Below are 21,221 nucleotides of genomic sequence, written 5' to 3'. Positions count from 1 at the left end.
CTATTTATTGATGTTAATAATACTATCTAAAAGCTATGAACACATCACTCGAAAGTTTCATTGGACAATTACCCTTTTTGGCTTCTCTTTAAGAAAAAAACATATTTCTTTTTATTACTTTCGATTAAAATTAGGTTCATTTTTTTCAATTTACAAGAAGTGCTTTACCAGTCTGGCAGTTTTTCTAAAATTTAGAATATTTTTTGAGTTAAAAAAAAAAAAAGAATATCTTCTGAGCAACCAAAACAGTAGTCACACTTGGCTCCACTACTAAGCAATGATATTGGAGTCTTCTCGAATCCGTTTTGTTGCATTTTTATAATTTCTTTCATAATAAGTATTTTAGTACAACAAGTTATGGCCTTGACAGAACTTGGACAACATAGATGTCTAATGATATTTAATTATTATTTATATTTGCATATTTCATTTTATATGACACTAATGTTATACAGAGACTCAAATACATTTCATTGATTACATAAACATATTTTTAGTTATAATAAATTTTAAACTGAACGATTTACGATTTTCTTTAGATTCCATCATTCAAAAATCACTATTCCGATTACTTTGGATTTATTCCGTGTCGATTCACTAAGTGGTTGTTTGATTATCAGGATTAGGATTTGAACTTACATTTATCTATTGTTCGGTTGTTGGTATTACCTAGTACCGTTATAAGTTTTATATCAAAATTTTGGTAAGCTGACTGATACAAGAGGTGAGATTATAATCGTGGGATAACCCTGTTTTGCGTCAAATGACCTCTAAGGAAATGAAGCACTCCCTATTAGTAAAAGATTTTTCATTTTCGGAGCTGAAACTCGAATTTCTAATTTTAAAAAAATATATACAAAAATATTACCATTAATTATAAGGTAAACAACATAAAATATCTCTAAATGTAAAATATTTATCCGTTCATGCCCTTCCTAAACTAATTTCGCTTCTTACCCAACCAACCGAAAATATGTACCCGAGTATTCCCTGCCCAAAATCCTTCCTCCATGATACCATCGCATTATTTTGATATGTCATGATGGTATCATGAAGGACTAAGAGGACTGTCCTCCATGATATCGTGTCAATATATTTATGTACCACGATAGTATCACAGAGAATTGAACAGTGTCTCATTGAAGGACTGAAGCAGTTTTCCACGATACCATCATAGTATATATATATAAGATGATGATATCATAGAGGTTTTTTAAAAAACGTTTATCTCTTGAATAAATGCACATGATACCATCTTAGTTTTTTTATATACCGCATCGATATCATAATTTTGAGGGCATTTCGGGTAAATAATTTTAGGGGCATGAAAGTAAGAGATGTATGAACGGATAGTTATTTCATTTTCAAGGGCAGCGACGTTCTTTTCCCTTAATTGTACTCACTTCGGAGCTCGAACTCCAGCTAGACATATGGATTACGACTATTAATTATTATACGACTAAGTTTAAAAAAGAGTCCTCATACATATTAGATACAGACACAAAAAAGCAGCTCCGTTTTAGAAGGCCAATATTTAAGATGTGGCCATCAAATAGCATATACTAATTCCTTGTCACTCAAAAAAATTCAACTTGTTCACACAATAACTTGTCTGGTTCTGTGTCTTCTTATCCTTGCAATAATAACCACCACAACACCGATTCATGTTTATAAATAGTGCCCTTTCTCATACAATTTTTTCAGTGTGGAAGAAATAGCCATAAATCTTTTTTCTTTTTTTTGCAAATTTATCATCAATGGCTGTTTTTTCTTTTTTGAGTTTCTTCTTCTTGCTCATATGTTTTAAACTATCTCAAGCACAGTCAGTGCCAGCAGCTTACATGTTTGGTGATTCTCTAATTGATGTTGGCAATAACAACCATTTTGTTTCCATTATTAAAGCTAATTTTCCTTATAATGGTATTGATTATCCTGGTGCAAAACCTACTGGAAGATTTTGCAATGGCAAAAACACTGCTGATTTTCTAGGTAAGCTCTCATCTTAATTTCACCTATATATGATCACTGAATTCTACTCACGAGCTACAACAATAAAATACATAAAATGATTTTGTTATAGTAAAGTAACTGAACCTTTATTTAGCCAGTATTTAGTCTATTTTCCATATCCGTGATTGTTTGGTAAAAGGAAAATCAAAAAATGCGGGCACTTAGGATGTGTTTGGTACGAAGGAAAATGTTTTAATTTCAATATTTTCATGTTTGGCCGGTTAATGTTCTGAAAATATTTTTTTCCATGGTAAAAGCAAAGAAAACAAATTTCAAAGAGGCATTCCATGTTGATTGTCTTTCCCCACCCAACCCACCACTCCCTCATAGTGTTGGCCTAAATTATTTATAAAATTTTTGGAGATAATATTTTCTATTTACTTACTAAACACAAGCAAACATATATACAAACATGAAACAAGGGCAGATTTAGAGGGTGGTGATGGTGTTCACCCGAACACCTTCGGCAAAAAATTACAGTGTATATATAGGGTAGATTTTTTGTGTTAATGTAAACATATATACTTTTGGATACCCTAAACAAATGCAAAAGTTTAGCTCAAGTGGTCCAGGGTGTTCAAAATTGTCTAGATTTCTAGATTCAATTCTCAGGAACAACATTATTTTTTGTATTTAGCTTTTGTTGTTTTTCCGAACCTTCTGAGTGAAAATCCTGATTTCGCTACTGTATACAAACCAAAAATATTTTCCTTTGTACCCAACGTACCCTTAGTATTGATTTTACATGATAGTAGCAATTTATATACAACCATACATTTTTGTGGTACCACACGTATTCGACTGTAATGTCGAAATCATACTTACTGTAAAATGGGACTATCACTCCTAGTGGGGTACGTAATGTAAATTGTGCATGAAAACCAAACTCTTGGATGCATGCAGCAAAACCCCACCACCACCAAACTGTATTACACGCAATTCTTGTAATTGGAAGGTTTCAGGTTTTTTTATTTTTTTTAACATGAAGACATAGTTTTGTTTGGTAATTTTTTTTTTTGTTTAAAATAAATAAAAATAAATAAATAAATAAAGATGCTTATCGAAAATGAGCGATGAGAACATATTTAGGACCCGTTCATGCATATACGTTAAGTTATATATTCCATATGTTTCATATCATAATAATGCTTTTTAAATTTCATAATTTTATCTTTCATGATATATTTTTGTAATAATCATAACTAGTAATGTTATGGCACGATTTAGATGACACAAGTGTTAAGAGTACTTTAAAATAATCTATTTAGTTTTTTCTTAACTTCTGTTCAGTCAAATAATATCACATAAAATAAAAAGGCAGAAATATAAAATAATTCCAGACAAATATATATTTTATTTCTTTATTAAAATGGGGTGTCAATTGCTCTTTGTATACAAGCACAACTGATGCCACTATAAACTTGACGGTGGAGGATTGATTCTATATTGAGTGATGGAGCAAACTTTAGCTTTTTTTTTCTTCTTTATTTGGACCAGGCCAATATGGGCTTGGTCCGCGAGACCGACCCAACCCAACCCTTTATTTAAGTAGAGTTGGGTTAAGATTTCTTTGGCTCATATAGAAGTGAGGCACACAAGCACAACCTCTCTTGGCCCGCCGGCCTCAAGGGTTGGGCTGAGGCCAGCCCTTGAGATCGGAAAAAAAAATTAATTAATTTAAAAAATAATATAAATAAATTAAACAAAAAGATAAAAAGTAATGAGAAAAAAAATGTACTTACTAAGTAGTAAATTAGAAACTGGAGTATTACTTTTTAGTCTTAGAAATTATATTATGTTTAATTTCTTTTAAACGTGATTTGAATTAGTGATCAAAAATAATAATTTATATTTGTTCTCTTGATTTTTTTTTCTTCTATGATATGGATTTGCTCAAGAATGTGTGATAGAAGATTCTATTTCATATTGTAAAAGTTTCATGTTTAAATTATACCGAAAATCACTTAGAAAATGTTATTTCGGAAGACGAAAAAACTTAAAGGGCTAGCCCGCGGCCCGCGTAGGGCTGGGTTGGGCTGCCATTTTCCGGCCCTTCAACTAAAAGGGTCAGTCCGTCCTAGCCTATTTAATTCTTTGGCCCTTTAGGGCTGGGTTGTGTTGGGCTAGGCCATCCCATTTTGACACCTCTAGCTATAATAATATCTCTTCTTTTATCCTTTTTATCGGGTGACATCCATTTTGTATTGTTTTATGCATGTGGAATTATGGATGCAAACATGGGAACATCACGTAATTTTTTATTTATTTATTTATTATATTTATATAACGTAACTAATTAATTTTTGCCTTTTTATTGTTTGGCAGCTGAGAAATTAGGAATACCAACACCTCCCCCATACTTGGCCGACAAGAATAGTCAGTTCCCCAAAGGTGTAAGCTTTGCTTCTGGTGGAGCTGGAGTCTTCAACACCACCAATGGTGACCTAATTGTAAGACATAAATTCATCTTACATAATTCACCTTTTTTCTTTTTATAATTTTTTTCTTTCTGAAATGCATTTAGATATCTCCTGAGTAGGGTGGGCATAGTACGGTATACCGATTATCATACTGAAATTGAAATTTTTTATACCGCGGTTTCGGTATAATGGTACGGTATTTGGTATGCATTTTTAAAAGGTTTGGTATTCGGTATTCATAAAGAAAATATCGAAATACCATACCGAAGTATATAATTACATATACAATTCATATATCTTTAAATTATAATACTAACAAATATGTAAACTAGTATTATTAGAAAATTAATTGTTTAAACGTTGGAACTTTGACTACTCTATCTTGATTTAAATGTCTTTTTTGTGTAATTGATTTTGCAAAAGAGATTGCTTGTACTTTCTTTTAAATATTTTTACATGTATAAGGTGTTTAATACATAATACTTGAGACGTTTCTTAAGTAGCGGAAGTCATAATTCTCCACAATATGAGTATATGAAGTCGAAGTCGGACAAACTATGGTACCGATTTACCGTACCGTAAAATACCAAAACCGAACTTTAAAATACCGAACCATACCGAATTAATTTGGTACGGTAATGGTATAGTATTTTTAGAAATCGAAACCGAAATTACCGTACCAAAGTTTCAAATACCAGACCATGCCCCTCTACTCTTGAGTACCTCTTTTTGATTTTCTCCGGCTTTGGGTATTTGTTTTGGGCCTTCGATCTAATTGGATCAATGTCGACTGCCGCGTTAGACTCATTAAAGGATAAAAATGCTCTTTATCATGATCTTTTTCTATTCACGGGGTTCAAGCCTGTGATTTCTGGTTAAGAGTCGAGGTATCTTATTCATCTCAACCACAATCGTCGATTATTTCCTGAATGCCTCTCGCCGTTATTTTTCAATTGGACATTTTTTTATTTTACATTATAGATAAGGTACATGAAACTAATCTCCCGTTTGGACATAAAATTTGGGTATTTGTTTCCAAAAAATTGAAAACGTTGTTTGTTCATGGAATTTGATCAGTTTTTGAAAGAAAAAAAAATCAAGTTTCAAAAACTAGTTTGGGCCAATTTTCTCTTCCACTCACAAACATTCAACTTTTTTCAAGTAAAATTTATGTCAAAAGCAATTTTAACTTACAAAATTATTTTTCAACACAACTTCACAATTTCTTTTTTCAAGTTTCAACCAAATCTATGCCTTAAACCTCAGTTAAAAATTAGGAGCCGTTTGGAATGACTTATAAGCTGTTTTCAGCTTTTTGGAGTGTTTGACTGGCCAGATTATAAGTCATTTTGTGCTAAAATAAGCCTAAAAAAATAATTTAGCTCATTTGGCTTAGCTTATCTAAAGCAGCCCAATTTTTTTTTCCCGGCTTATAAGTTATTTTCAGCTTATAAGCAACTTTTTTTAAGCCTATCCAAACAGGCTCTAGGTGACACATTGATCAAATAAATGAAAACAAAAAGTTTCATGGGCCGCAATGGCATTAGCCCCATTATGTCCAACAAAAACTAATGAAAAGAAAACATAAAATGCGGTGAACGTGGATCGAACACGTGACCTTCAGATCTTCAGTCTGACGCTCTCCCAACTGAGCTATCCCCGCTATATGCTTGCGGTCCTTTATTAATTTATTTATCTGCTTAGTAATAAAAAAACCCTTTTGGGCTCAACCGGAATATATGAATATTATTTTTCATAGGATGAAGGAATTAATGCATGAAATCACTAGAATACTCGGAAGAGACTTCAAAATTTGAATTCTTATAGATTCTGAAGGTTATTATATATGCATATTAAGTGAATTTATCAACAAATAATATAATATTTGGATTTAAACAGCCGAATTCTACCAAACTCGTACTCTCAATGCTTTGCCGCACTTGAGTCGAGGGACTTTCGGAAACAACCCTCTGCCTCCCCAAGGTAGGGGTAAGGTCTGCGTAATCCTCCCCAAAAATGAGATTGCATTGGGTATATTGTTATTGTTCGTACTTTCAATGCTAGCTCCGCCTAGAATGCTACGGTTAGATGATAACATTCATGTAAAAAGAAGTATTTTCTTTATTTGCAGAGTAAAGCACTTCATTTTTCTCAACAAGTGCAGTTTTTCTCATTTGTGCAACAAAGATTGGTGAAGCAGCTAGGAGCTGATGGTGCAATGAAGCAACTATCAAAGTCCATACTTGGTGTTGTCATTGGAAGTAATGATATAATTAATTATTTTAAATCCGATTCAAAACTCCCAAAGGCAACAGCACCCCAGCAATACGTTGATCAAATGGTCTCTATTCTACAAGGCGAGCTCAAGGTACATTCATTTTCTACCACCTAATAGCCAAAGTTACATTAATTAAGCTTTTCCCAGTAAATATTTACTCGCCCCCGGTGGTTACACCAATATTTAGATTTCCTATAGTGAAATAATTTAATGAGGTGAAAATGCATGTTAATTAATCATGGTTATGTGTTAAAATCTATATACAAAGACATGTCATGCATCCATTAACATGATGTAAACACCTGTGGGCTGCTACTTTTTTACCTCTCCCTTATTGTAATGCAAAATCAACGGACGGATTTTCCGAGAACTTGCCGGAAATAGAAAATTGATGGCCTTGATGGAGTAATTTTTGTCCTTAAGGAATTTAAATTCCCACTTTTTGGGTTGAGTATGTAGTAGAATTCCTTCAGAATTTACAAAGCCAAAACGAAATTCCAATTTAGCAAAACTTGAATTTTCCCCGATAACACTAACTACAGTAAAAGAGCAGCATGGTGGTAGCAGGTTCCAGAGAAGGGCCGCACCTTATTGGGTGTGATGTAGACAACCTACCCTAATGAAATAGTATTAGTAGCTGCTTCCACCGCTCGAACCCAGTAGCTTCAGTACAATATAATATTGGAAATCTTATTTGTATTTTTTTGTTTTATTTCAGAAACTGCATGGTCTAGGTGCACGTAAATTTGTGATTACAGCAGTAGGATCAGTTGGATGCATTCCATTGCTAAGATACCAAAGTGCAAATAAATCTGGTGAATGCTCCGAACAAGCTAATTTCTGGGCAAACAAATATAACCAACAAGTTCAGTCTATGCTACTAGGATTGAAGGCTGAGCTGAAGGATATCAATTACACATTCTTGGACACATACAATTTGTTGCTCAATGTCATCCAGAATCCAGCTACTTACGGTAAGTTCCGATTTCAATAATTAATCGCAATTACTCATTTTAATTTCTTGTCTGTCATAGAGACGGATCTATAATTTTAAGTTGGTGTGTTTTTGAAATACTACTGCATGCATCCACTATTCTTAGCATAAACACATATATTTTACATACATTTGACTTGGGCTATGCTCTTATAAAAGAGGTGGATCTAGAACTTAAGCTATTGAGCATAGAATACTATCACATGGACAATTTTAGTATGAGCGATATTTGCAATTTTGATCCTTTAGTTATTAATGAATTTTGATTTTGTCCCTTTTGAATATTTATTTAGCGTATTAAACCTTGAATAAATTAAAATTTGCATTTTTTTTTGGCTCTTTTTACATAGAAATTTGTGATTTACTTAATTTTTTACAACTATAAATATTACCATAGGATATGGAGTAACATTATAAATTTAAATATAACACACGGATAATTAAATGGTTTAACAGTTAATAATCTGTTAAGTTTGTAAAAAATCACAAGCAGAAGGATCAAACGTGAACATTTCAATTAACTGGAGGTTAATGTGTAAATAAAATATTACAAGAACCAAACACAACAATTTTTCAAAAGTTCACAGACTAAAACCGCAAACTTCTCCCAGATATCTTTATTTTCTTCTATTCAAATTGACATTGGCCGTTATTTTGTACCATTTTTTCAACTTCCTAAATTATTCAGTATTTGATTTGGCTGAGATGAAATGTTTTTTTCAGGTTTTAGTGAAGCGAAAGGTGCATGTTGTGGATTTGGAAGACTAAGAGCTAAACTTCCATGCACCCCACTTGCCGTATTTTGCTCCAACAGAAGTAGCCATGTTTTTTGGGATAGATATCATCCTACTGAAGCTGCTAATCGTATTATTATTAATACAGCTTTTGATGGAACCAACCAATATGTTTTTCCACTGAATGTGAAGCAACTGATTGCCTTGTAGTTTTGCATATTGAGCACAGGAAAAGAAAATCAAGTTAATTTTGTAGACAGGTTTTTGTCTCTCTCTCTCTCTCTCTCTCTATATATATATATATATACTATCATTGAATTACACTTTTGTTTGTAATTTCTTGCAAATATCTAAAGTAAAAGCTTTGCCTATTTTGTTTTTGAGAGATGGTCTCGTTATTTTATTTGCTGCTTCTATCAATTTCGGCATCAGATTATATATGGAGTTGGATAAAATTTAATTAGGAGCACTAGTAATTATTAGTTGGCTCTACTCAAGGCGAATGACTATACTAATTAGGAGCACCATGGCATGTAGCAAGATATGTTCGTCCTTAATCAAAGGTATCGAGTTCGAGCGTTAGAAATCTATATATGAAACGCTTTCCCGTCTAATAAAATTTATGCAGTGAGCACAGATCGAGCACATTATACAATACTACATTAGCGGTTAGCCCGTTATGTCTGGCTCACACACGTAGTGATGAAACAATATAGGTTGAATTATTGACCCAGTGATATGAACGACAAGTAAAATATAAAGATAAAAAGACCGTAATTGAAATCATATTGATGAAGATAAAGCTTGGCTCTTGATGTAGCAAGCGGCCTTGAACACAGTATGAAGCTTCAGAGAATGAATTAACCAGAAAACTGCGTATTAGATCTTGCTTTTAAAAAACTAAACTGGATGAAAAGGAAAACGTGAAAAATGCGGTGAACGTGGATCGAACACGTGACCTTCAGATCTTCAGTCTGACGCTCTCCCAACTGAGCTATCCCCGCTAGATGTCTTTGTATTGTCAAATGTTAGATATTACAGGTAAGGGATATCTCTTCTTTTACATAACCCATAACAAGTCTTATCTTTGTTTACTTGTTTTCTCTTGTTTGACCTTTTGTCAAAATATAGCAAATAAATAGTTCTGTCTTACGCAACAAAATAAGATAACACGACATGCGACAACTTAGAATACACCGAAATAGTCAGTTAAATATGACAAACATCCATACCGAAGAAAATGACTCGTTATTTTCTTGTTCCTAAGCTATTCAATAAGTTACCTACATCAAAAAGTTATATTCGATCAAATTCAATTAAGATAAAAATCTGTAAAAAATTGAGTCTGAAAAGTCACGTTACTGAATACCCTCTCTACACTAATATAGTGAACAATTTTAGTTCTTAATTTACTTTTTTTTTTTGGATACGTCCATCTTAAGCAATCAGACTCGCTTTTGATATGGGTCTTTTGATACTGTATTATTTAGTGTGGGTCCAGGTTCATATGACATAACAAATCAGCTTATTTTGCTAAGTCAGAAATTTTCAATAACTGTAGAGTGAGTTTGTAAGAAAAGAAAAAAAAAGTTTAGTGACATTATTGTTACAAAATTAAGTTGAATGACTTTGTAAAAGAAAATTCAAAAGTTAAGTGACTTTATTGATACAAAATTAAGTGAATTTACGATAATACTCGCTCCATCTCAAAATAAGTGTCACCTTAACAAAAAAAAGTTGTCCAAAATAAGTGTCACCTTAGGAATTCAATACAAAAATTGGCACATGTTTCCAACTATCCCCTTAGCATTAAAGAAATAGTCCTCTTTAATATTGCTTAATTCTCAAAAAACATCTAATAAATAGGGATAGTTTAGTAAACTTCATATTGTCTATATTGATTTCTTAACGGACGTGATTTTTGTTACGGTAATACTTCTTTTGGGACGGAAGGTGTATATTTTAGCTACGATCTTAAGAAAGCATATTTACTCTGCGCCTTTGGTTTTCCAGAAAAAATTGCTGTTGTGAGATTATCATGATTTCATTTTAATCTTTTTTTCCACGTTTTGACACACAAGATTGCATTGCCTTTAATAGTTAATTTAATTATTTCGGCTCTTTCTAAGAACTTATTTATAACTATTTACCCTTTCTGATTATGACATTAAATTAATTAAACACCTTTTAGATTTCTTCTACCCTTCTAGCTCCTTAAATAAACGCACAAAAATAGTTTTATTGTCCACATCATATTGGAGCTGAGCAAGAATGGAAGCCTGCTCTTCTGTCAAAACTAAATTGCTACATTCATGTTGTTTAATTGCAATTCTCTTACTTTTGCAATTGAATATGTTAAGAGCACAAAAGGTAACAGCCATGTATGTGTTTGGTGACTCTCTAGTAGATGTGGGGAACAACAATTACTTTGAGACTATATTCAGGGCAAATTTTCCTTTCAATGGAATTGATTTTCCTGGTGGCAAACCAACAGGAAGATTCAGCAATGGGAAAAATGCTGCTGATTTTTTTGGTAAATACTAAATACTACTTTCATTATCTCAATTTACGCAATACTTTTTTTTCAACCCGAAAAAGAATTACGTCTTTCTATAATTACACAAATATATATGACTTGTTTTAGACCACATTTTTTTTTTTAAAACACAATCTTTTACTTTTAAACTTTGTGCCTAATCAACCACCTTCACAAAAATTGGGATAGAGGGAGTACTTTTTGTCTCAAGTATTTGTTGTTTTAGTTGTTGAGTCTCACATCAGTTGAAAATATAAAATTAGGTAAATTTATACGATCTTGAGCAATCCTCACTTCATGAGCTAATTTTTTGTTTGAGTTACCAAGATTTTTTTTTTTTTTTTTTTGTCATGGTATCATAGCCCATGTTCATCCCAATTTGGTGTTTGCCCGATGTTAGGCCCAATATTATAGTGTCCATGCTCCTCCATATGTGAGTCCCACGTTGTTGAGAATTTTAAATAAGTCTCTTTATATGGTTTTGAAAAATCCTAACCTCATGAGCTATTTTTTTTTTAGTTTGAGTTAGGCCCAAGATCATTAATGTATTAAATTTGTTCCAAAATATTTAGGCCCTGTTTGAATATGATTTGAAATCATGATATGAGATCAGTGATTTGGAATCTGAATGATTTGAAGTTGAAGTTTTGTTTGGACATGCAATTTAGATTTCTTAAGTTGTATTTTGTCATAAACATAAAAACCAAACAAGATGTGAAAACTATCAAAATTTTCTCAATTCTTATACAATCTTACAAAATAAGCAAATCATAATTCATAACAAAGTTAATACACTACTAGAAGACCTTTATAAAAATATAACATCTATAGATCAAACTTTAGTTCGATAAAAAGAAAAATTGAACATGAGTTGTAGTATAACTACTCTTTAAATGAGTTGCTGGTAAGAGTAAATTTGTTATAAATATACTACCAACTTGCAGATCTTTTTTTTATATTTGATAAAAATGGTTGGTAAACATGGCTGTTAAATATATCTACCAACTTATGTATCTTTGTTTTTTTCAAAAAAAATAATATATATATATATATATATATATAAAAAAAAAACTTATGGCAAGTTTGACATTTAAAAAATTTGAAATCATGCTTTGTAATCCCAAATCATGCCTTGTTGGAGAATTTGGGATTTACAATCATGATATAAAGTTGAAGCTGAATTTTTGTGCAAATTTCATAAACAAACGCTGATTTGAAATCAATATATGAAATCGTATGGACAAACACCTACTTAGCGCTTTATAAAATAAGAAGTATTTATCACTTTTCATCAAGTTTACTCTTACATCTCTAATTAGCGGAGTGTTAATTAGGCGAAACATTTACAAGAAATGATAGTACTACAACAACAACACCAAGTGTAATCCACAAGTGGAGTCTAGAGAGGGTAGGATGTAGGCAAATCTTACCCTTACCTTTGTGGTAAAGAAAAAATAAATGATACTTAATTTTGAAAAATTAATGACTTTTATGTAACAGCTGAAAATGTTGGTTTACCAACACCTCCGCCGTATCTTTCCAACAAGAATGACCTCTTTCTGAAAGGTGTAAGCTTTGCCTCGGGAGGAGCTGGAATTTTAAATAGCACCAATGACCATCCTCTTGTAAGAGCATATTTATTCTATCTTATTTTATATTATTATTGAAATAGTTCAATTTTCTCTGTTTGATTATGAGTTTTTCAAAGTTATTCTTAGTTTGGTACCCTAATTATTTTGTAGTTCCTAAGTACATGAAATTTATCTTAAAAAGAAAATTTATCTCTGATCTCATACTGAAAATTTGGTATGCTTGACTCTCGTATTTCTCATTTAGACATTTTGTCGAGATAATAATAAAAAAAAAAAAAGTAGTACTTATATTTTGAAATCTTACCGTCTTTGTGAAACCAACCCATTAATTAAAGGGAGGTTGGTGCTTCTCTTTTTATTATACTCCCTTTTTCCAATATACCTGTCATATTAGTCTTTTACATATCTTCCGAGAAAACATTAATAAAGAGTCAAATGACTTATTTACTCTTTTTTATTCTTTGATCTTTCAATCAAATCAATCTTTCTTTAATAAAACTCGTTCCACTAATGCTAAGATTATAATTAGAGAGAAATCATTAATTCTTTCTTGTTTCCTTCTTAAATGACAAGTATTTTAAGAATCGTGTTTGCCTTTTTCTATATGAGTTTCTTAATTCTTGTTTTATTTTTTTCTCTGTGACAGAATGGCACAATATACCTCTCAAAACAAGTTGAGTACTTCACCGAAGTGCAACAAAGATTGATTAAAAAGATAGGAGAAAGTGCAGCAAAAAGGCACATGTCAAGTTCTCTATTTGCTGTTGTTATTGGAAGCAATGACCTTTCCAAAATCCCTATCACCAAATCACCACAAGAGTACATCGATTTAATGCTATCCACCTTTGCGGACCAGCTAAAGGTATGTTCTTCTAGCCTCGACAATATTTTATTAATTAAACAACAAGGAAAAAAAAATGGTGTAACATAATCCCTTAATTTGTTCTTCTTTTTTACTGGACTTTATTATTATAACAATAAACTCATCAAACTATTTTCTGCCACATTAAAATAACTGAATTTTGCTCAATATAACAGTTAGATTCCCTAAACTTTAAAACAACTAGAAACATATATTTTTCGACGGACGTTTCCATAGGAATCCTGACGAAAATATCCCGACGAAATAAACAATTTCTGACGGATTTCCAATGGATCGTTGTGTTTCTAGTAGTGAATTGACCATTATAACAGTAAAATCACGTAGCTATTCTTTGTCATATTAAGGTAATAACTAAATTTTACTCGATATAACAGTAAAATTACCGAATTGCATTCACTCTCATGGTAACGATAAACATACCCATCAAGGTGACTTTACTGTAATTGTAGTTAAAGTTTTGTTATTTAATGTGATAATGGGCACAGTTCATTTTTCTAGTGTGACAGAAGTAAATTGATGCTTTACTATTATAATGAATAAAGTTCAATTATTTTAATGTAACAAAAAAAAAATTACTCATGTGACTTTATTATTAGTGTTAGTACAATTTACTGATCCTATGCAAAATTCACATTAATTGTAGGGAAATAATGCTAGCCTACTGAAGTTATTTTGGTTTTGATTACAGAAATTACAAGGTCTAGGTGCACATAAATTTGTGATTGTTGGGATAGGACAAATTGGGTGCATTCCGGCGCAAAGAATTTTGAACCCAACTGATAATTGTAACGATAAGGCAAACTATTGGGCGAGGATTTATAATAAAGGCTTACAATCAATGTTGCAAAAATTGAAGTCACAGCTAAAGGAAGATTTCAACTACTCCTACTTTGACATCTACAGTTTGTCGGGTGATCTCATCCAAAATCCAACAAAATACGGTATAATTTACAATTTCATTTTTTATTTAGCAGTGTTTATTATGATTTTTGTAGATCTGCATTACGACTTGTTTCTTTAGCCTCAGTTATCTCATTGTTTGTTTTGTTTATTGCTACTGCCTCTTTTTATCGTTCCTTGAATTGAGGGCGTATCTGAAATTATCTCTCTATCTTCTCAAGATAGGAGCAGTATGCATTTGTTGTTGTGCATTCGTATTTAATTCTCACAAGACCTATTGACTCTTTTGCTGAATCTTAGTCCATTTTTAATAAATTCAAATCTAAATGGATCGCAATATGACCCCTTTGTTGACTTAAAACCAATTAATTGAATTCAAAATAAGACATCAAATAATTGGGTCGAAACGGATCAAATAGTAACTTAACAGGTCAAAATGCAATACAAATTTAATTATATAAAATCATATTTGGAAACTGAGTATAATATTAATTTAAAAAATCGGATTTAATAATTTAAGAAAAATACATTAGCTTCCATATTGTTTTTTTTTTCCAAAAAGCAAAATGAAAAAGAAGGGCATGTTAGCTCACATCTTGCGTGCTGAATTATGATATGTTTCTTGACTCATCTTGACCTAATCTATTTTGATTCGCCAACAAACTTTGGATGAATTGAGTTATGACATGTTTATTAATTTGACCTATTTTGACTTGTTCTTGTTTAATTCAACCCTTTGCCACCTCTATCACCTTCCTACACAATGTTTTTTTTTTCTTCTTGTATGTTTCTAATTTCTATAAATACCCATTCAAAACTTTGATCTCTCTCTCTCTCACCATTATAAAAATTGTTTTATTTTCAGGTTTTCTTGAGGTTAAAGCGGCTTGTTGTGGGATGGGGAGATTATATGCAGACGTTCCTTGCATTCCTATTTCAAAATATTGTCCCAACAGGAGTGATCACTTTTTCTGGGATAAAGTTCATCCTACGGAAGCAGCATCCAAAATTCTTGTTAATACTCTTTTCAATGATACAAAACAATATGTAACCTCGATGAATTTAACCAAGCTACTTGCTTTGTAGAATCAGTCAATTATCTACAGCACATGGTACTTTCCTAGTGTAGCCTATCCAAAAAAATATTTTAATAACATAAATAAGAATTTGTTTTCATGGGACTATATACTTGATATCAGTATGTTCTATCATCTCAACAAATAGTCTGTTTGACTAAGCTTCCGAAATTTGTTTATTTTGTAAAATTATCAGAAGTGTAGCTATTTGTGCTTGGCAAAACTTTCAAAAAGTACTTATGGGAAGAAACTATTTTCTTCAACTTCTGAAAGCAGCGTATGTTACAGCTAGAAGTGGCAAATGGGTGGGTTTGGTTGGATTTGGTTTGGTTGAAAATGGTTTGAACAAAAACAGATTGGGTTTCAAACCGCCCATATTTCATGTGGTTAAATATGGGTTGGGTGATAAATGGGTGGGTTGGTTATGGGTTAACCCATATTATACAAGTGTAATGTTTATAATTATTTTTTCTTCTGTCAAGTTAAATTATTTTTTTCATATATTCATAATTGATATTATCAAATAGAAATTTCTGGGGGGGGGGGGGGGGGGGGGGAGGGAGTGGTCAGGCGGTGGGATAAGAAAAAAAAAATTCATTAAAAATAAAATATATGAAATTGAAATTTGCCCGGGGGTGGGGGGTAAGAAACCATTTTTTATAAAAAAATTATAAAAGTAAAATATATGAAATTGAAATTTGGCTGGGGGTGGGGGGGGTCATGGACAGGGTGGGGTGGGCCGTAAGATTTTTTTTTTTTTTTTAATTTATAAGAGTAAAATATATGAAACTAAAATTTCCCGAGGGTGGGGTGGGGGTTAGAATTTTTTTCCCATTTTTTATAAATTTCTTATAGAAGTAAAATATATGAAGTTGATTTTTTTTTTTTTGGGGGGGGGGGGGTTTGGGGGGAGGGGTGGGGTGGGGTCGGGTGGGAGTAAGAATTTTTTTCACTTTTTATAAAAGATAAAATGTATGAAATAGAAAATGTGGTGGGGGTAGACGTCGGAGTGGGAGGTAAGAAAAAAAAATCTTTTTTTTTAATAAATTTTTTATAAAAGTAAAATAAAGTATATGAAATAAAAAAATGTGTGCGTTGGGGGGGGGGGGGGGTTATGAAAATATTGCTCACATTTTATGTTTTATTAAAGAAGTAAAATAAATTAATAGAAAATGGTTGGGGGGAGAGTGGGGCATGGCGGGGTGGGTGGTGGGGTAAGGGTTGGGGTTGGATGTAAGAAAGAAATTTCTCATTTTCGAAATAAATTGTGATTGAGTTTAGTGTGTTCTTATATGGATACCCATATTTTTATGTCAAATTCACTTGGCATAGGTTCCATTATTACCTATTTATGGAACATAACTAAACTTTTCAATAATTATATTTAGTAGCTAAAATATTACATATTTACCTCATATAGCTACCATGTTTTTACCACTCATCTTATAACTTCCCACACCCCTAAATTTAAGCCAACAAAAACGTCTCTCTCTCCTATCCCCTAAATACACGCCATTATTCACAATATCCATTAATTTCCTCCAATTTCAAATCAGTTTTACACTTCTTCAACTTCCTTTTTTAATTTCTAATTAACTACTCATTAATTTCACTCATGATTCAAATCTAATTCGCAAAAAAGGTAAGATTCTATACTGATTCGTCATTTTTCACCGTGTATTTAACCTATATTTTGGGGGTTTTTTCCCGTTTGAATCAGGAATGCAACTCAAAATAATTAATTATCAGTGTTTGTTCTTGGTTGTTTTTTCTTAGATTCAAGTGAAATGACTAAGAAAGCGTCTACTCCTATGAGAAATACAGGTATAGAACCCGAAATTGAGATTCCTAATTTTTCTTTGGGAATTTCTCAACATGAAACTGCCATTGTAGGCTCTTATGCTGAGAATCGTTCAAAAAGAATTAACGATCCTAGGCGTTCTAAGGATTATGTTGACTCGAAGAGTAAACAACGAGAAAAAGTGAAAAAGGTTTCTCAAATGGAGAAACAAAAGAAGAGAAAGGCTGGTGACAATGTTGTTAATGTTAAGGGCAAAAAAATTGCTAAAGCTAAACATAATGTGGATGAGGACGATGATGAAGAGGTATATTTATGTTGTATTTTCAGTATATTTAATTCATTTTTTTTAGTTCAGTTATTACAGATCTGTGAATTAACCAGATCTATATTTTATGTGCATTTTAAGTATATTTTCTGTTGTTATTTTTTTACACATGTTTCTTCAGTTAATTCATGTTTATTGTTCTTCACCATAACTTTAATTTTTAAGATTTTGAAGTATATTTGTGTATATTTTGTTGACAGTTATTACAGTTCTGTAATTTACATATTCAGTCAATATATGTCATTGTATTTTCAGTATATTCATATATATTTATTGTTCAATTACATTATATTTTTTCATTGTCAATCACTGTTTTGTTTTACATTTGTATATATTTTTGGTTGATCTCTTTTTTACCTGATTGTGTTCACTGTTTTTTGTCAATCATTCATGTTTTTTGGCATGTTGTTTCAGGTATCTAAATTTTTGGTTACCAAGCACCCTGTTGTGGCACCATCTATGTGTAGATACACGAATGTTAATTTAATGCAAGATATTAGAGGCAAACTAACTGTTACACCTCGGAAAATTTTCCGTTCATGCACAGTGAATTGACTGACGAAGGGCATGATGCATATGATGTTTTGATAAGTAAGAAATAATATTTAATGATTCTAAATGAGATTTCAAAGACATTGGAGGTAGGAGACGAAAGTTGTTAAGGAAAGCAAGGTATATGTTGTGTATCGGGAAAGAATTTCGAGTATCGAATTAATGATGGCTTAATGACATTTTGGAGAAGAGTTATAATGTCCCTTATATTGGTAATGAAGTGTTAAGTAAGTGTCAAGAAGGACCCATAAGCCAAATATGGGCATAAGCCATCCAAAAAGGGCGAGTTACGGAAACATTTTCGGATGATCTGACTTGGAGGGGCCAAACCGCTATTATAAAGTTGGAATTTGGGAAAAACACCACAGGATGAAAGTTGTAGATAATTGAAAGATATTTCTAACCATAGGTCATGGGACCTCACAGCATATCTGGATAAAAAGTTATGGCCATTATACGACAGACTGTCTGAGCAGAAGAGTTCTACGGACCATTTGACGGTCCGTAGAAATTTTTGACGAACCGTAAAACATTTTTACGGTCCGTAAAATGGACCCAGACCAGCGTAAAACGGTCGCAGAAACTCATATTTTGCTGGGCAATTTTACGGTCCATTTTGACGGTCCGTAAAAATGGGCGTAGAGTTGCCCGAAGGATCAGATTTCAAGCCATTAAAAAGAGGACCCAAGTTCATAAATTCATTTCATTTTCCACACCACTTCTCTCTAAGAACCCTCTTAACATTTCATCCACAAGAAAAATCAAAGGGAACCAAGATTAACAACATCAAATTCATGAACCCAAGTGTGTGAAACTCAAGTAGGATTCATCTTCTTCAAGAAATCCTAAGGAAGGTGAAAAAGGGTTTTGGTGATAAAGGGAGGATTCAACTCTAAGCTTGTTCCACCATCATCTAAGGTATGTTTCATGGTTTTATTGTGCTATTTAAGGTATTGTAAAACTAAGATGTTTGGATTGTAGAAAAACATGGAAAATGAGTTTTGGAAGGATGAGTAGTGTCACTATTGAATGGTAGTTGAATGAAACCATGAACGTTGATATGTTGTGATCATGAGTATGCTATAAATGATGTTTAGACCATGAAATGAGTGTGATGTATGAGAAAAATGTGACGATAAGCTAAAACCACTAAATGTGGAGAAATTGGAGGAAATTGGTGGATTTTACTAAATGTATATAAATGATGATTGTTGGTTTCTATATTATGATTATGGTTGCGAATGTTTGGTAGCTGAAACAGAATATGAGAAAAGTAGTAGAAACAAAGGAAATGCTGCCCAATTTTTCCTAAAAATAGCAGTCTGTTCTTATAATTGCTTAGCTAATGACGACATGAATTCTCTTGAAGGTATACATGAGTGCATCATAGGGGAAGCAAGCAAGCGATAAGAATAGTAAACATCAAAGGTATGTGAGGCTAGTCCTTTGTTTCTATGGCATGAATCCGATGGTATGATTCTCCTTTCTCTACATGAATTCTCTATATATATCCCAGAAAGTCAAAAATCTATGATCATGAATAGCTATATGAGACAAGAGATATGTTATGAGTCCAATGATGATAAACTTGAGTTTAAATATTCTAGAGTTCATGTTATGACATTCCTATAACGCTAATGATGTCGTATGTTGTATACACTCACCTCATACATTGTTTCCTCCGAGGTGAAGCAGAATACCATTAAGTTAAGTATGTCATGTATTGTATACACTCACCTTATGTATTGTCCCTTCAAGGTGAGGCAGAACACTATTAAGTTACAGATGTCTGTTATGGCATACACTCACCTTATACACTACTTCCTTCATGGTGAGGCAGGATACGTATAGATATCCATAATGAAGTCGGGGGATCACGACCCTACGTCACCCCGACAAAGTATAGTTGTCCTTGAGTTCTTATGCATGTATATGATATGTATATGTACATAGGGGACATGGGGAAAGGTGAGGCGCTATAGACGCATAGCCACCTGATCAGCTGGCATCTTATGATATCATCCCGGACGCGGGATGCCCGGACGCGGGATATATGGGTGATGGATCGGGTCGTACGTTCCTCGGCACTAATATAATATATTATTTATGGATCAGGCCGTACGTTCCACGACAATATATTTATATATGATGATATATGGATCGGGCCGTTCGTTCCGCGACAATATATTTATATGTATGATGATGTATGGACCGGGCTGCACGTTCCGCAGCAATATATGATATGATGATGGATATGAAGTAAGTCAGCATGTGCTATTTCTTCTATACGTGACAGTCACACACAGTTGCTCCTTATTGATGTTTCTTTTATCTCATTGACGTATTTACATTGTTATGCCTTACATACTCAGTACAATATTCGTACTGACGTCCGTTTTCCTTGGACGCTGTGTTCATGCCCACAGGTAGACAGGAAGGTGAGCTTGGTCCAGACCCTTAGTAGCTGTCAACTGATTGAGAGCACTCCATTGTCCGGAGGTGCTTATGGTTCTTCTTTTGGTATATATGCATATTTTGGGCATGACGGAGTCTTGTTCCGTCTATATGTTTAGTATGTCAGTAGAGGCTCGTAGATACGCAGTGTGGGTCAGATGGTCTCACAAGATGTTATTATTATGTATATATTATTTTGATGGCCGAGAGGCAAATGTATATAAGTATTTATGTTTCTATATAAAATATGATTTTCCTACAATTCGTGTATAAAATTGGTAAAAGGGCATCAAATGAGTAAGATCAGTATTAGAACGAGTGGTGCTCGGTGGCTAGCCCCGGGTACCCGTCACGGCCCCTAGCTGGGTCGTGACACTAACAGACCCACAGATGGATACGTTTAGGAATTCTTGTTTTGGTAAATATCTCAGAATGCAGCAATTGGATGGACAAGCACAAATTTTTCGGTGCTTTATGGTCAAAGAACTTAGGGGCAGTACATATAGGTGCTTTACATTTGAAATAAATGGTAAAGTTCTGCGTTTTGGCCTTAGAGAATTTGCACTGATCACTGGGCTAGATTGTGTCTCTGATGAAAACGATTTTGTTTATGATAACTCAAAACCGAATAGGCTTATGGTTGAATATTTTGGTAGAAATTAGGAC

At 32.8% G+C, this 21,221-nt stretch overlaps 2 protein-coding genes and 2 non-coding genes across 4 annotated transcripts; 2 read left to right on the top strand and 2 right to left on the bottom strand.

The window, feature by feature from the left end:
- Window positions 1-1,567: 1,567 nt before the first annotated feature.
- LOC132617918 (GDSL esterase/lipase At5g55050-like) lies at window positions 1,568-8,709 on the top strand. Its single transcript, XM_060332982.1, has 5 exons — window positions 1,568-1,989; window positions 4,336-4,460; window positions 6,562-6,798; window positions 7,427-7,682; window positions 8,426-8,709. Exons 1-5 carry the CDS (start codon window positions 1,758-1,760, stop codon window positions 8,644-8,646), a joined length of 1,071 nt encoding a protein of 356 aa, XP_060188965.1. The 5' UTR covers window positions 1,568-1,757; the 3' UTR covers window positions 8,647-8,709.
- On the bottom strand, window positions 6,021-6,093 carry TRNAF-GAA (transfer RNA phenylalanine (anticodon GAA)). The gene has a single exon. It is a non-coding gene; the product is annotated as a tRNA-Phe (tRNA).
- A 264-nt stretch (window positions 8,710-8,973) lies between the features above and the next one.
- On the top strand, window positions 8,974-15,533 carry LOC132617917 (GDSL esterase/lipase At5g55050). Its single transcript, XM_060332981.1, has 5 exons — window positions 8,974-10,969; window positions 12,473-12,597; window positions 13,211-13,426; window positions 14,136-14,388; window positions 15,213-15,533. Exons 1-5 carry the CDS (start codon window positions 10,708-10,710, stop codon window positions 15,431-15,433), a joined length of 1,077 nt encoding a protein of 358 aa, XP_060188964.1. The 5' UTR covers window positions 8,974-10,707; the 3' UTR covers window positions 15,434-15,533.
- On the bottom strand, window positions 9,368-9,440 carry TRNAF-GAA (transfer RNA phenylalanine (anticodon GAA)). Its single transcript has one exon. It is a non-coding gene; the product is annotated as a tRNA-Phe (tRNA).
- Window positions 15,534-21,221: the final 5,688 nt, after the last annotated feature.

Source organism: Lycium barbarum, chromosome 11, assembly GCF_019175385.1.
Source record: "Lycium barbarum isolate Lr01 chromosome 11, ASM1917538v2, whole genome shotgun sequence".
NCBI classification, from domain to species: Eukaryota; Viridiplantae; Streptophyta; class Magnoliopsida; order Solanales; family Solanaceae; genus Lycium; species Lycium barbarum.
Note: the sequence above shows the minus strand (reverse complement) of the source record. Positions and strands in the feature narration are given on the sequence as shown.

What these genes read in the sequence shown, in the direction of transcription:
- LOC132617918 (XM_060332982.1), top strand. Translation starts at nt 1,758, where the DNA reads ATGGCTGTTTTTTCTTTTTTGAGTTTCTTCTTCTTGCTCATATGTTTT. An exon ending in CCACCAATGGTGACCTAATT is followed by an intron (nt 4,461 to 6,561) that starts GTAAGACATAAA and finishes CTTTATTTGCAG; the next exon opens with AGTAAAGCACTTCATTTTTC. An exon ending in CCAGAATCCAGCTACTTACG is followed by an intron (nt 7,683 to 8,425) that starts GTAAGTTCCGAT and finishes TGTTTTTTTCAG; the next exon opens with GTTTTAGTGAAGCGAAAGGT.
- LOC132617917 (XM_060332981.1), top strand. Translation starts at nt 10,708, where the DNA reads ATGGAAGCCTGCTCTTCTGTCAAAACTAAATTGCTACATTCATGTTGT. An exon ending in CCTTTGCGGACCAGCTAAAG is followed by an intron (nt 13,427 to 14,135) that starts GTATGTTCTTCT and finishes TTTTGATTACAG; the next exon opens with AAATTACAAGGTCTAGGTGC. An exon ending in CCAAAATCCAACAAAATACG is followed by an intron (nt 14,389 to 15,212) that starts GTATAATTTACA and finishes TTTTATTTTCAG; the next exon opens with GTTTTCTTGAGGTTAAAGCG.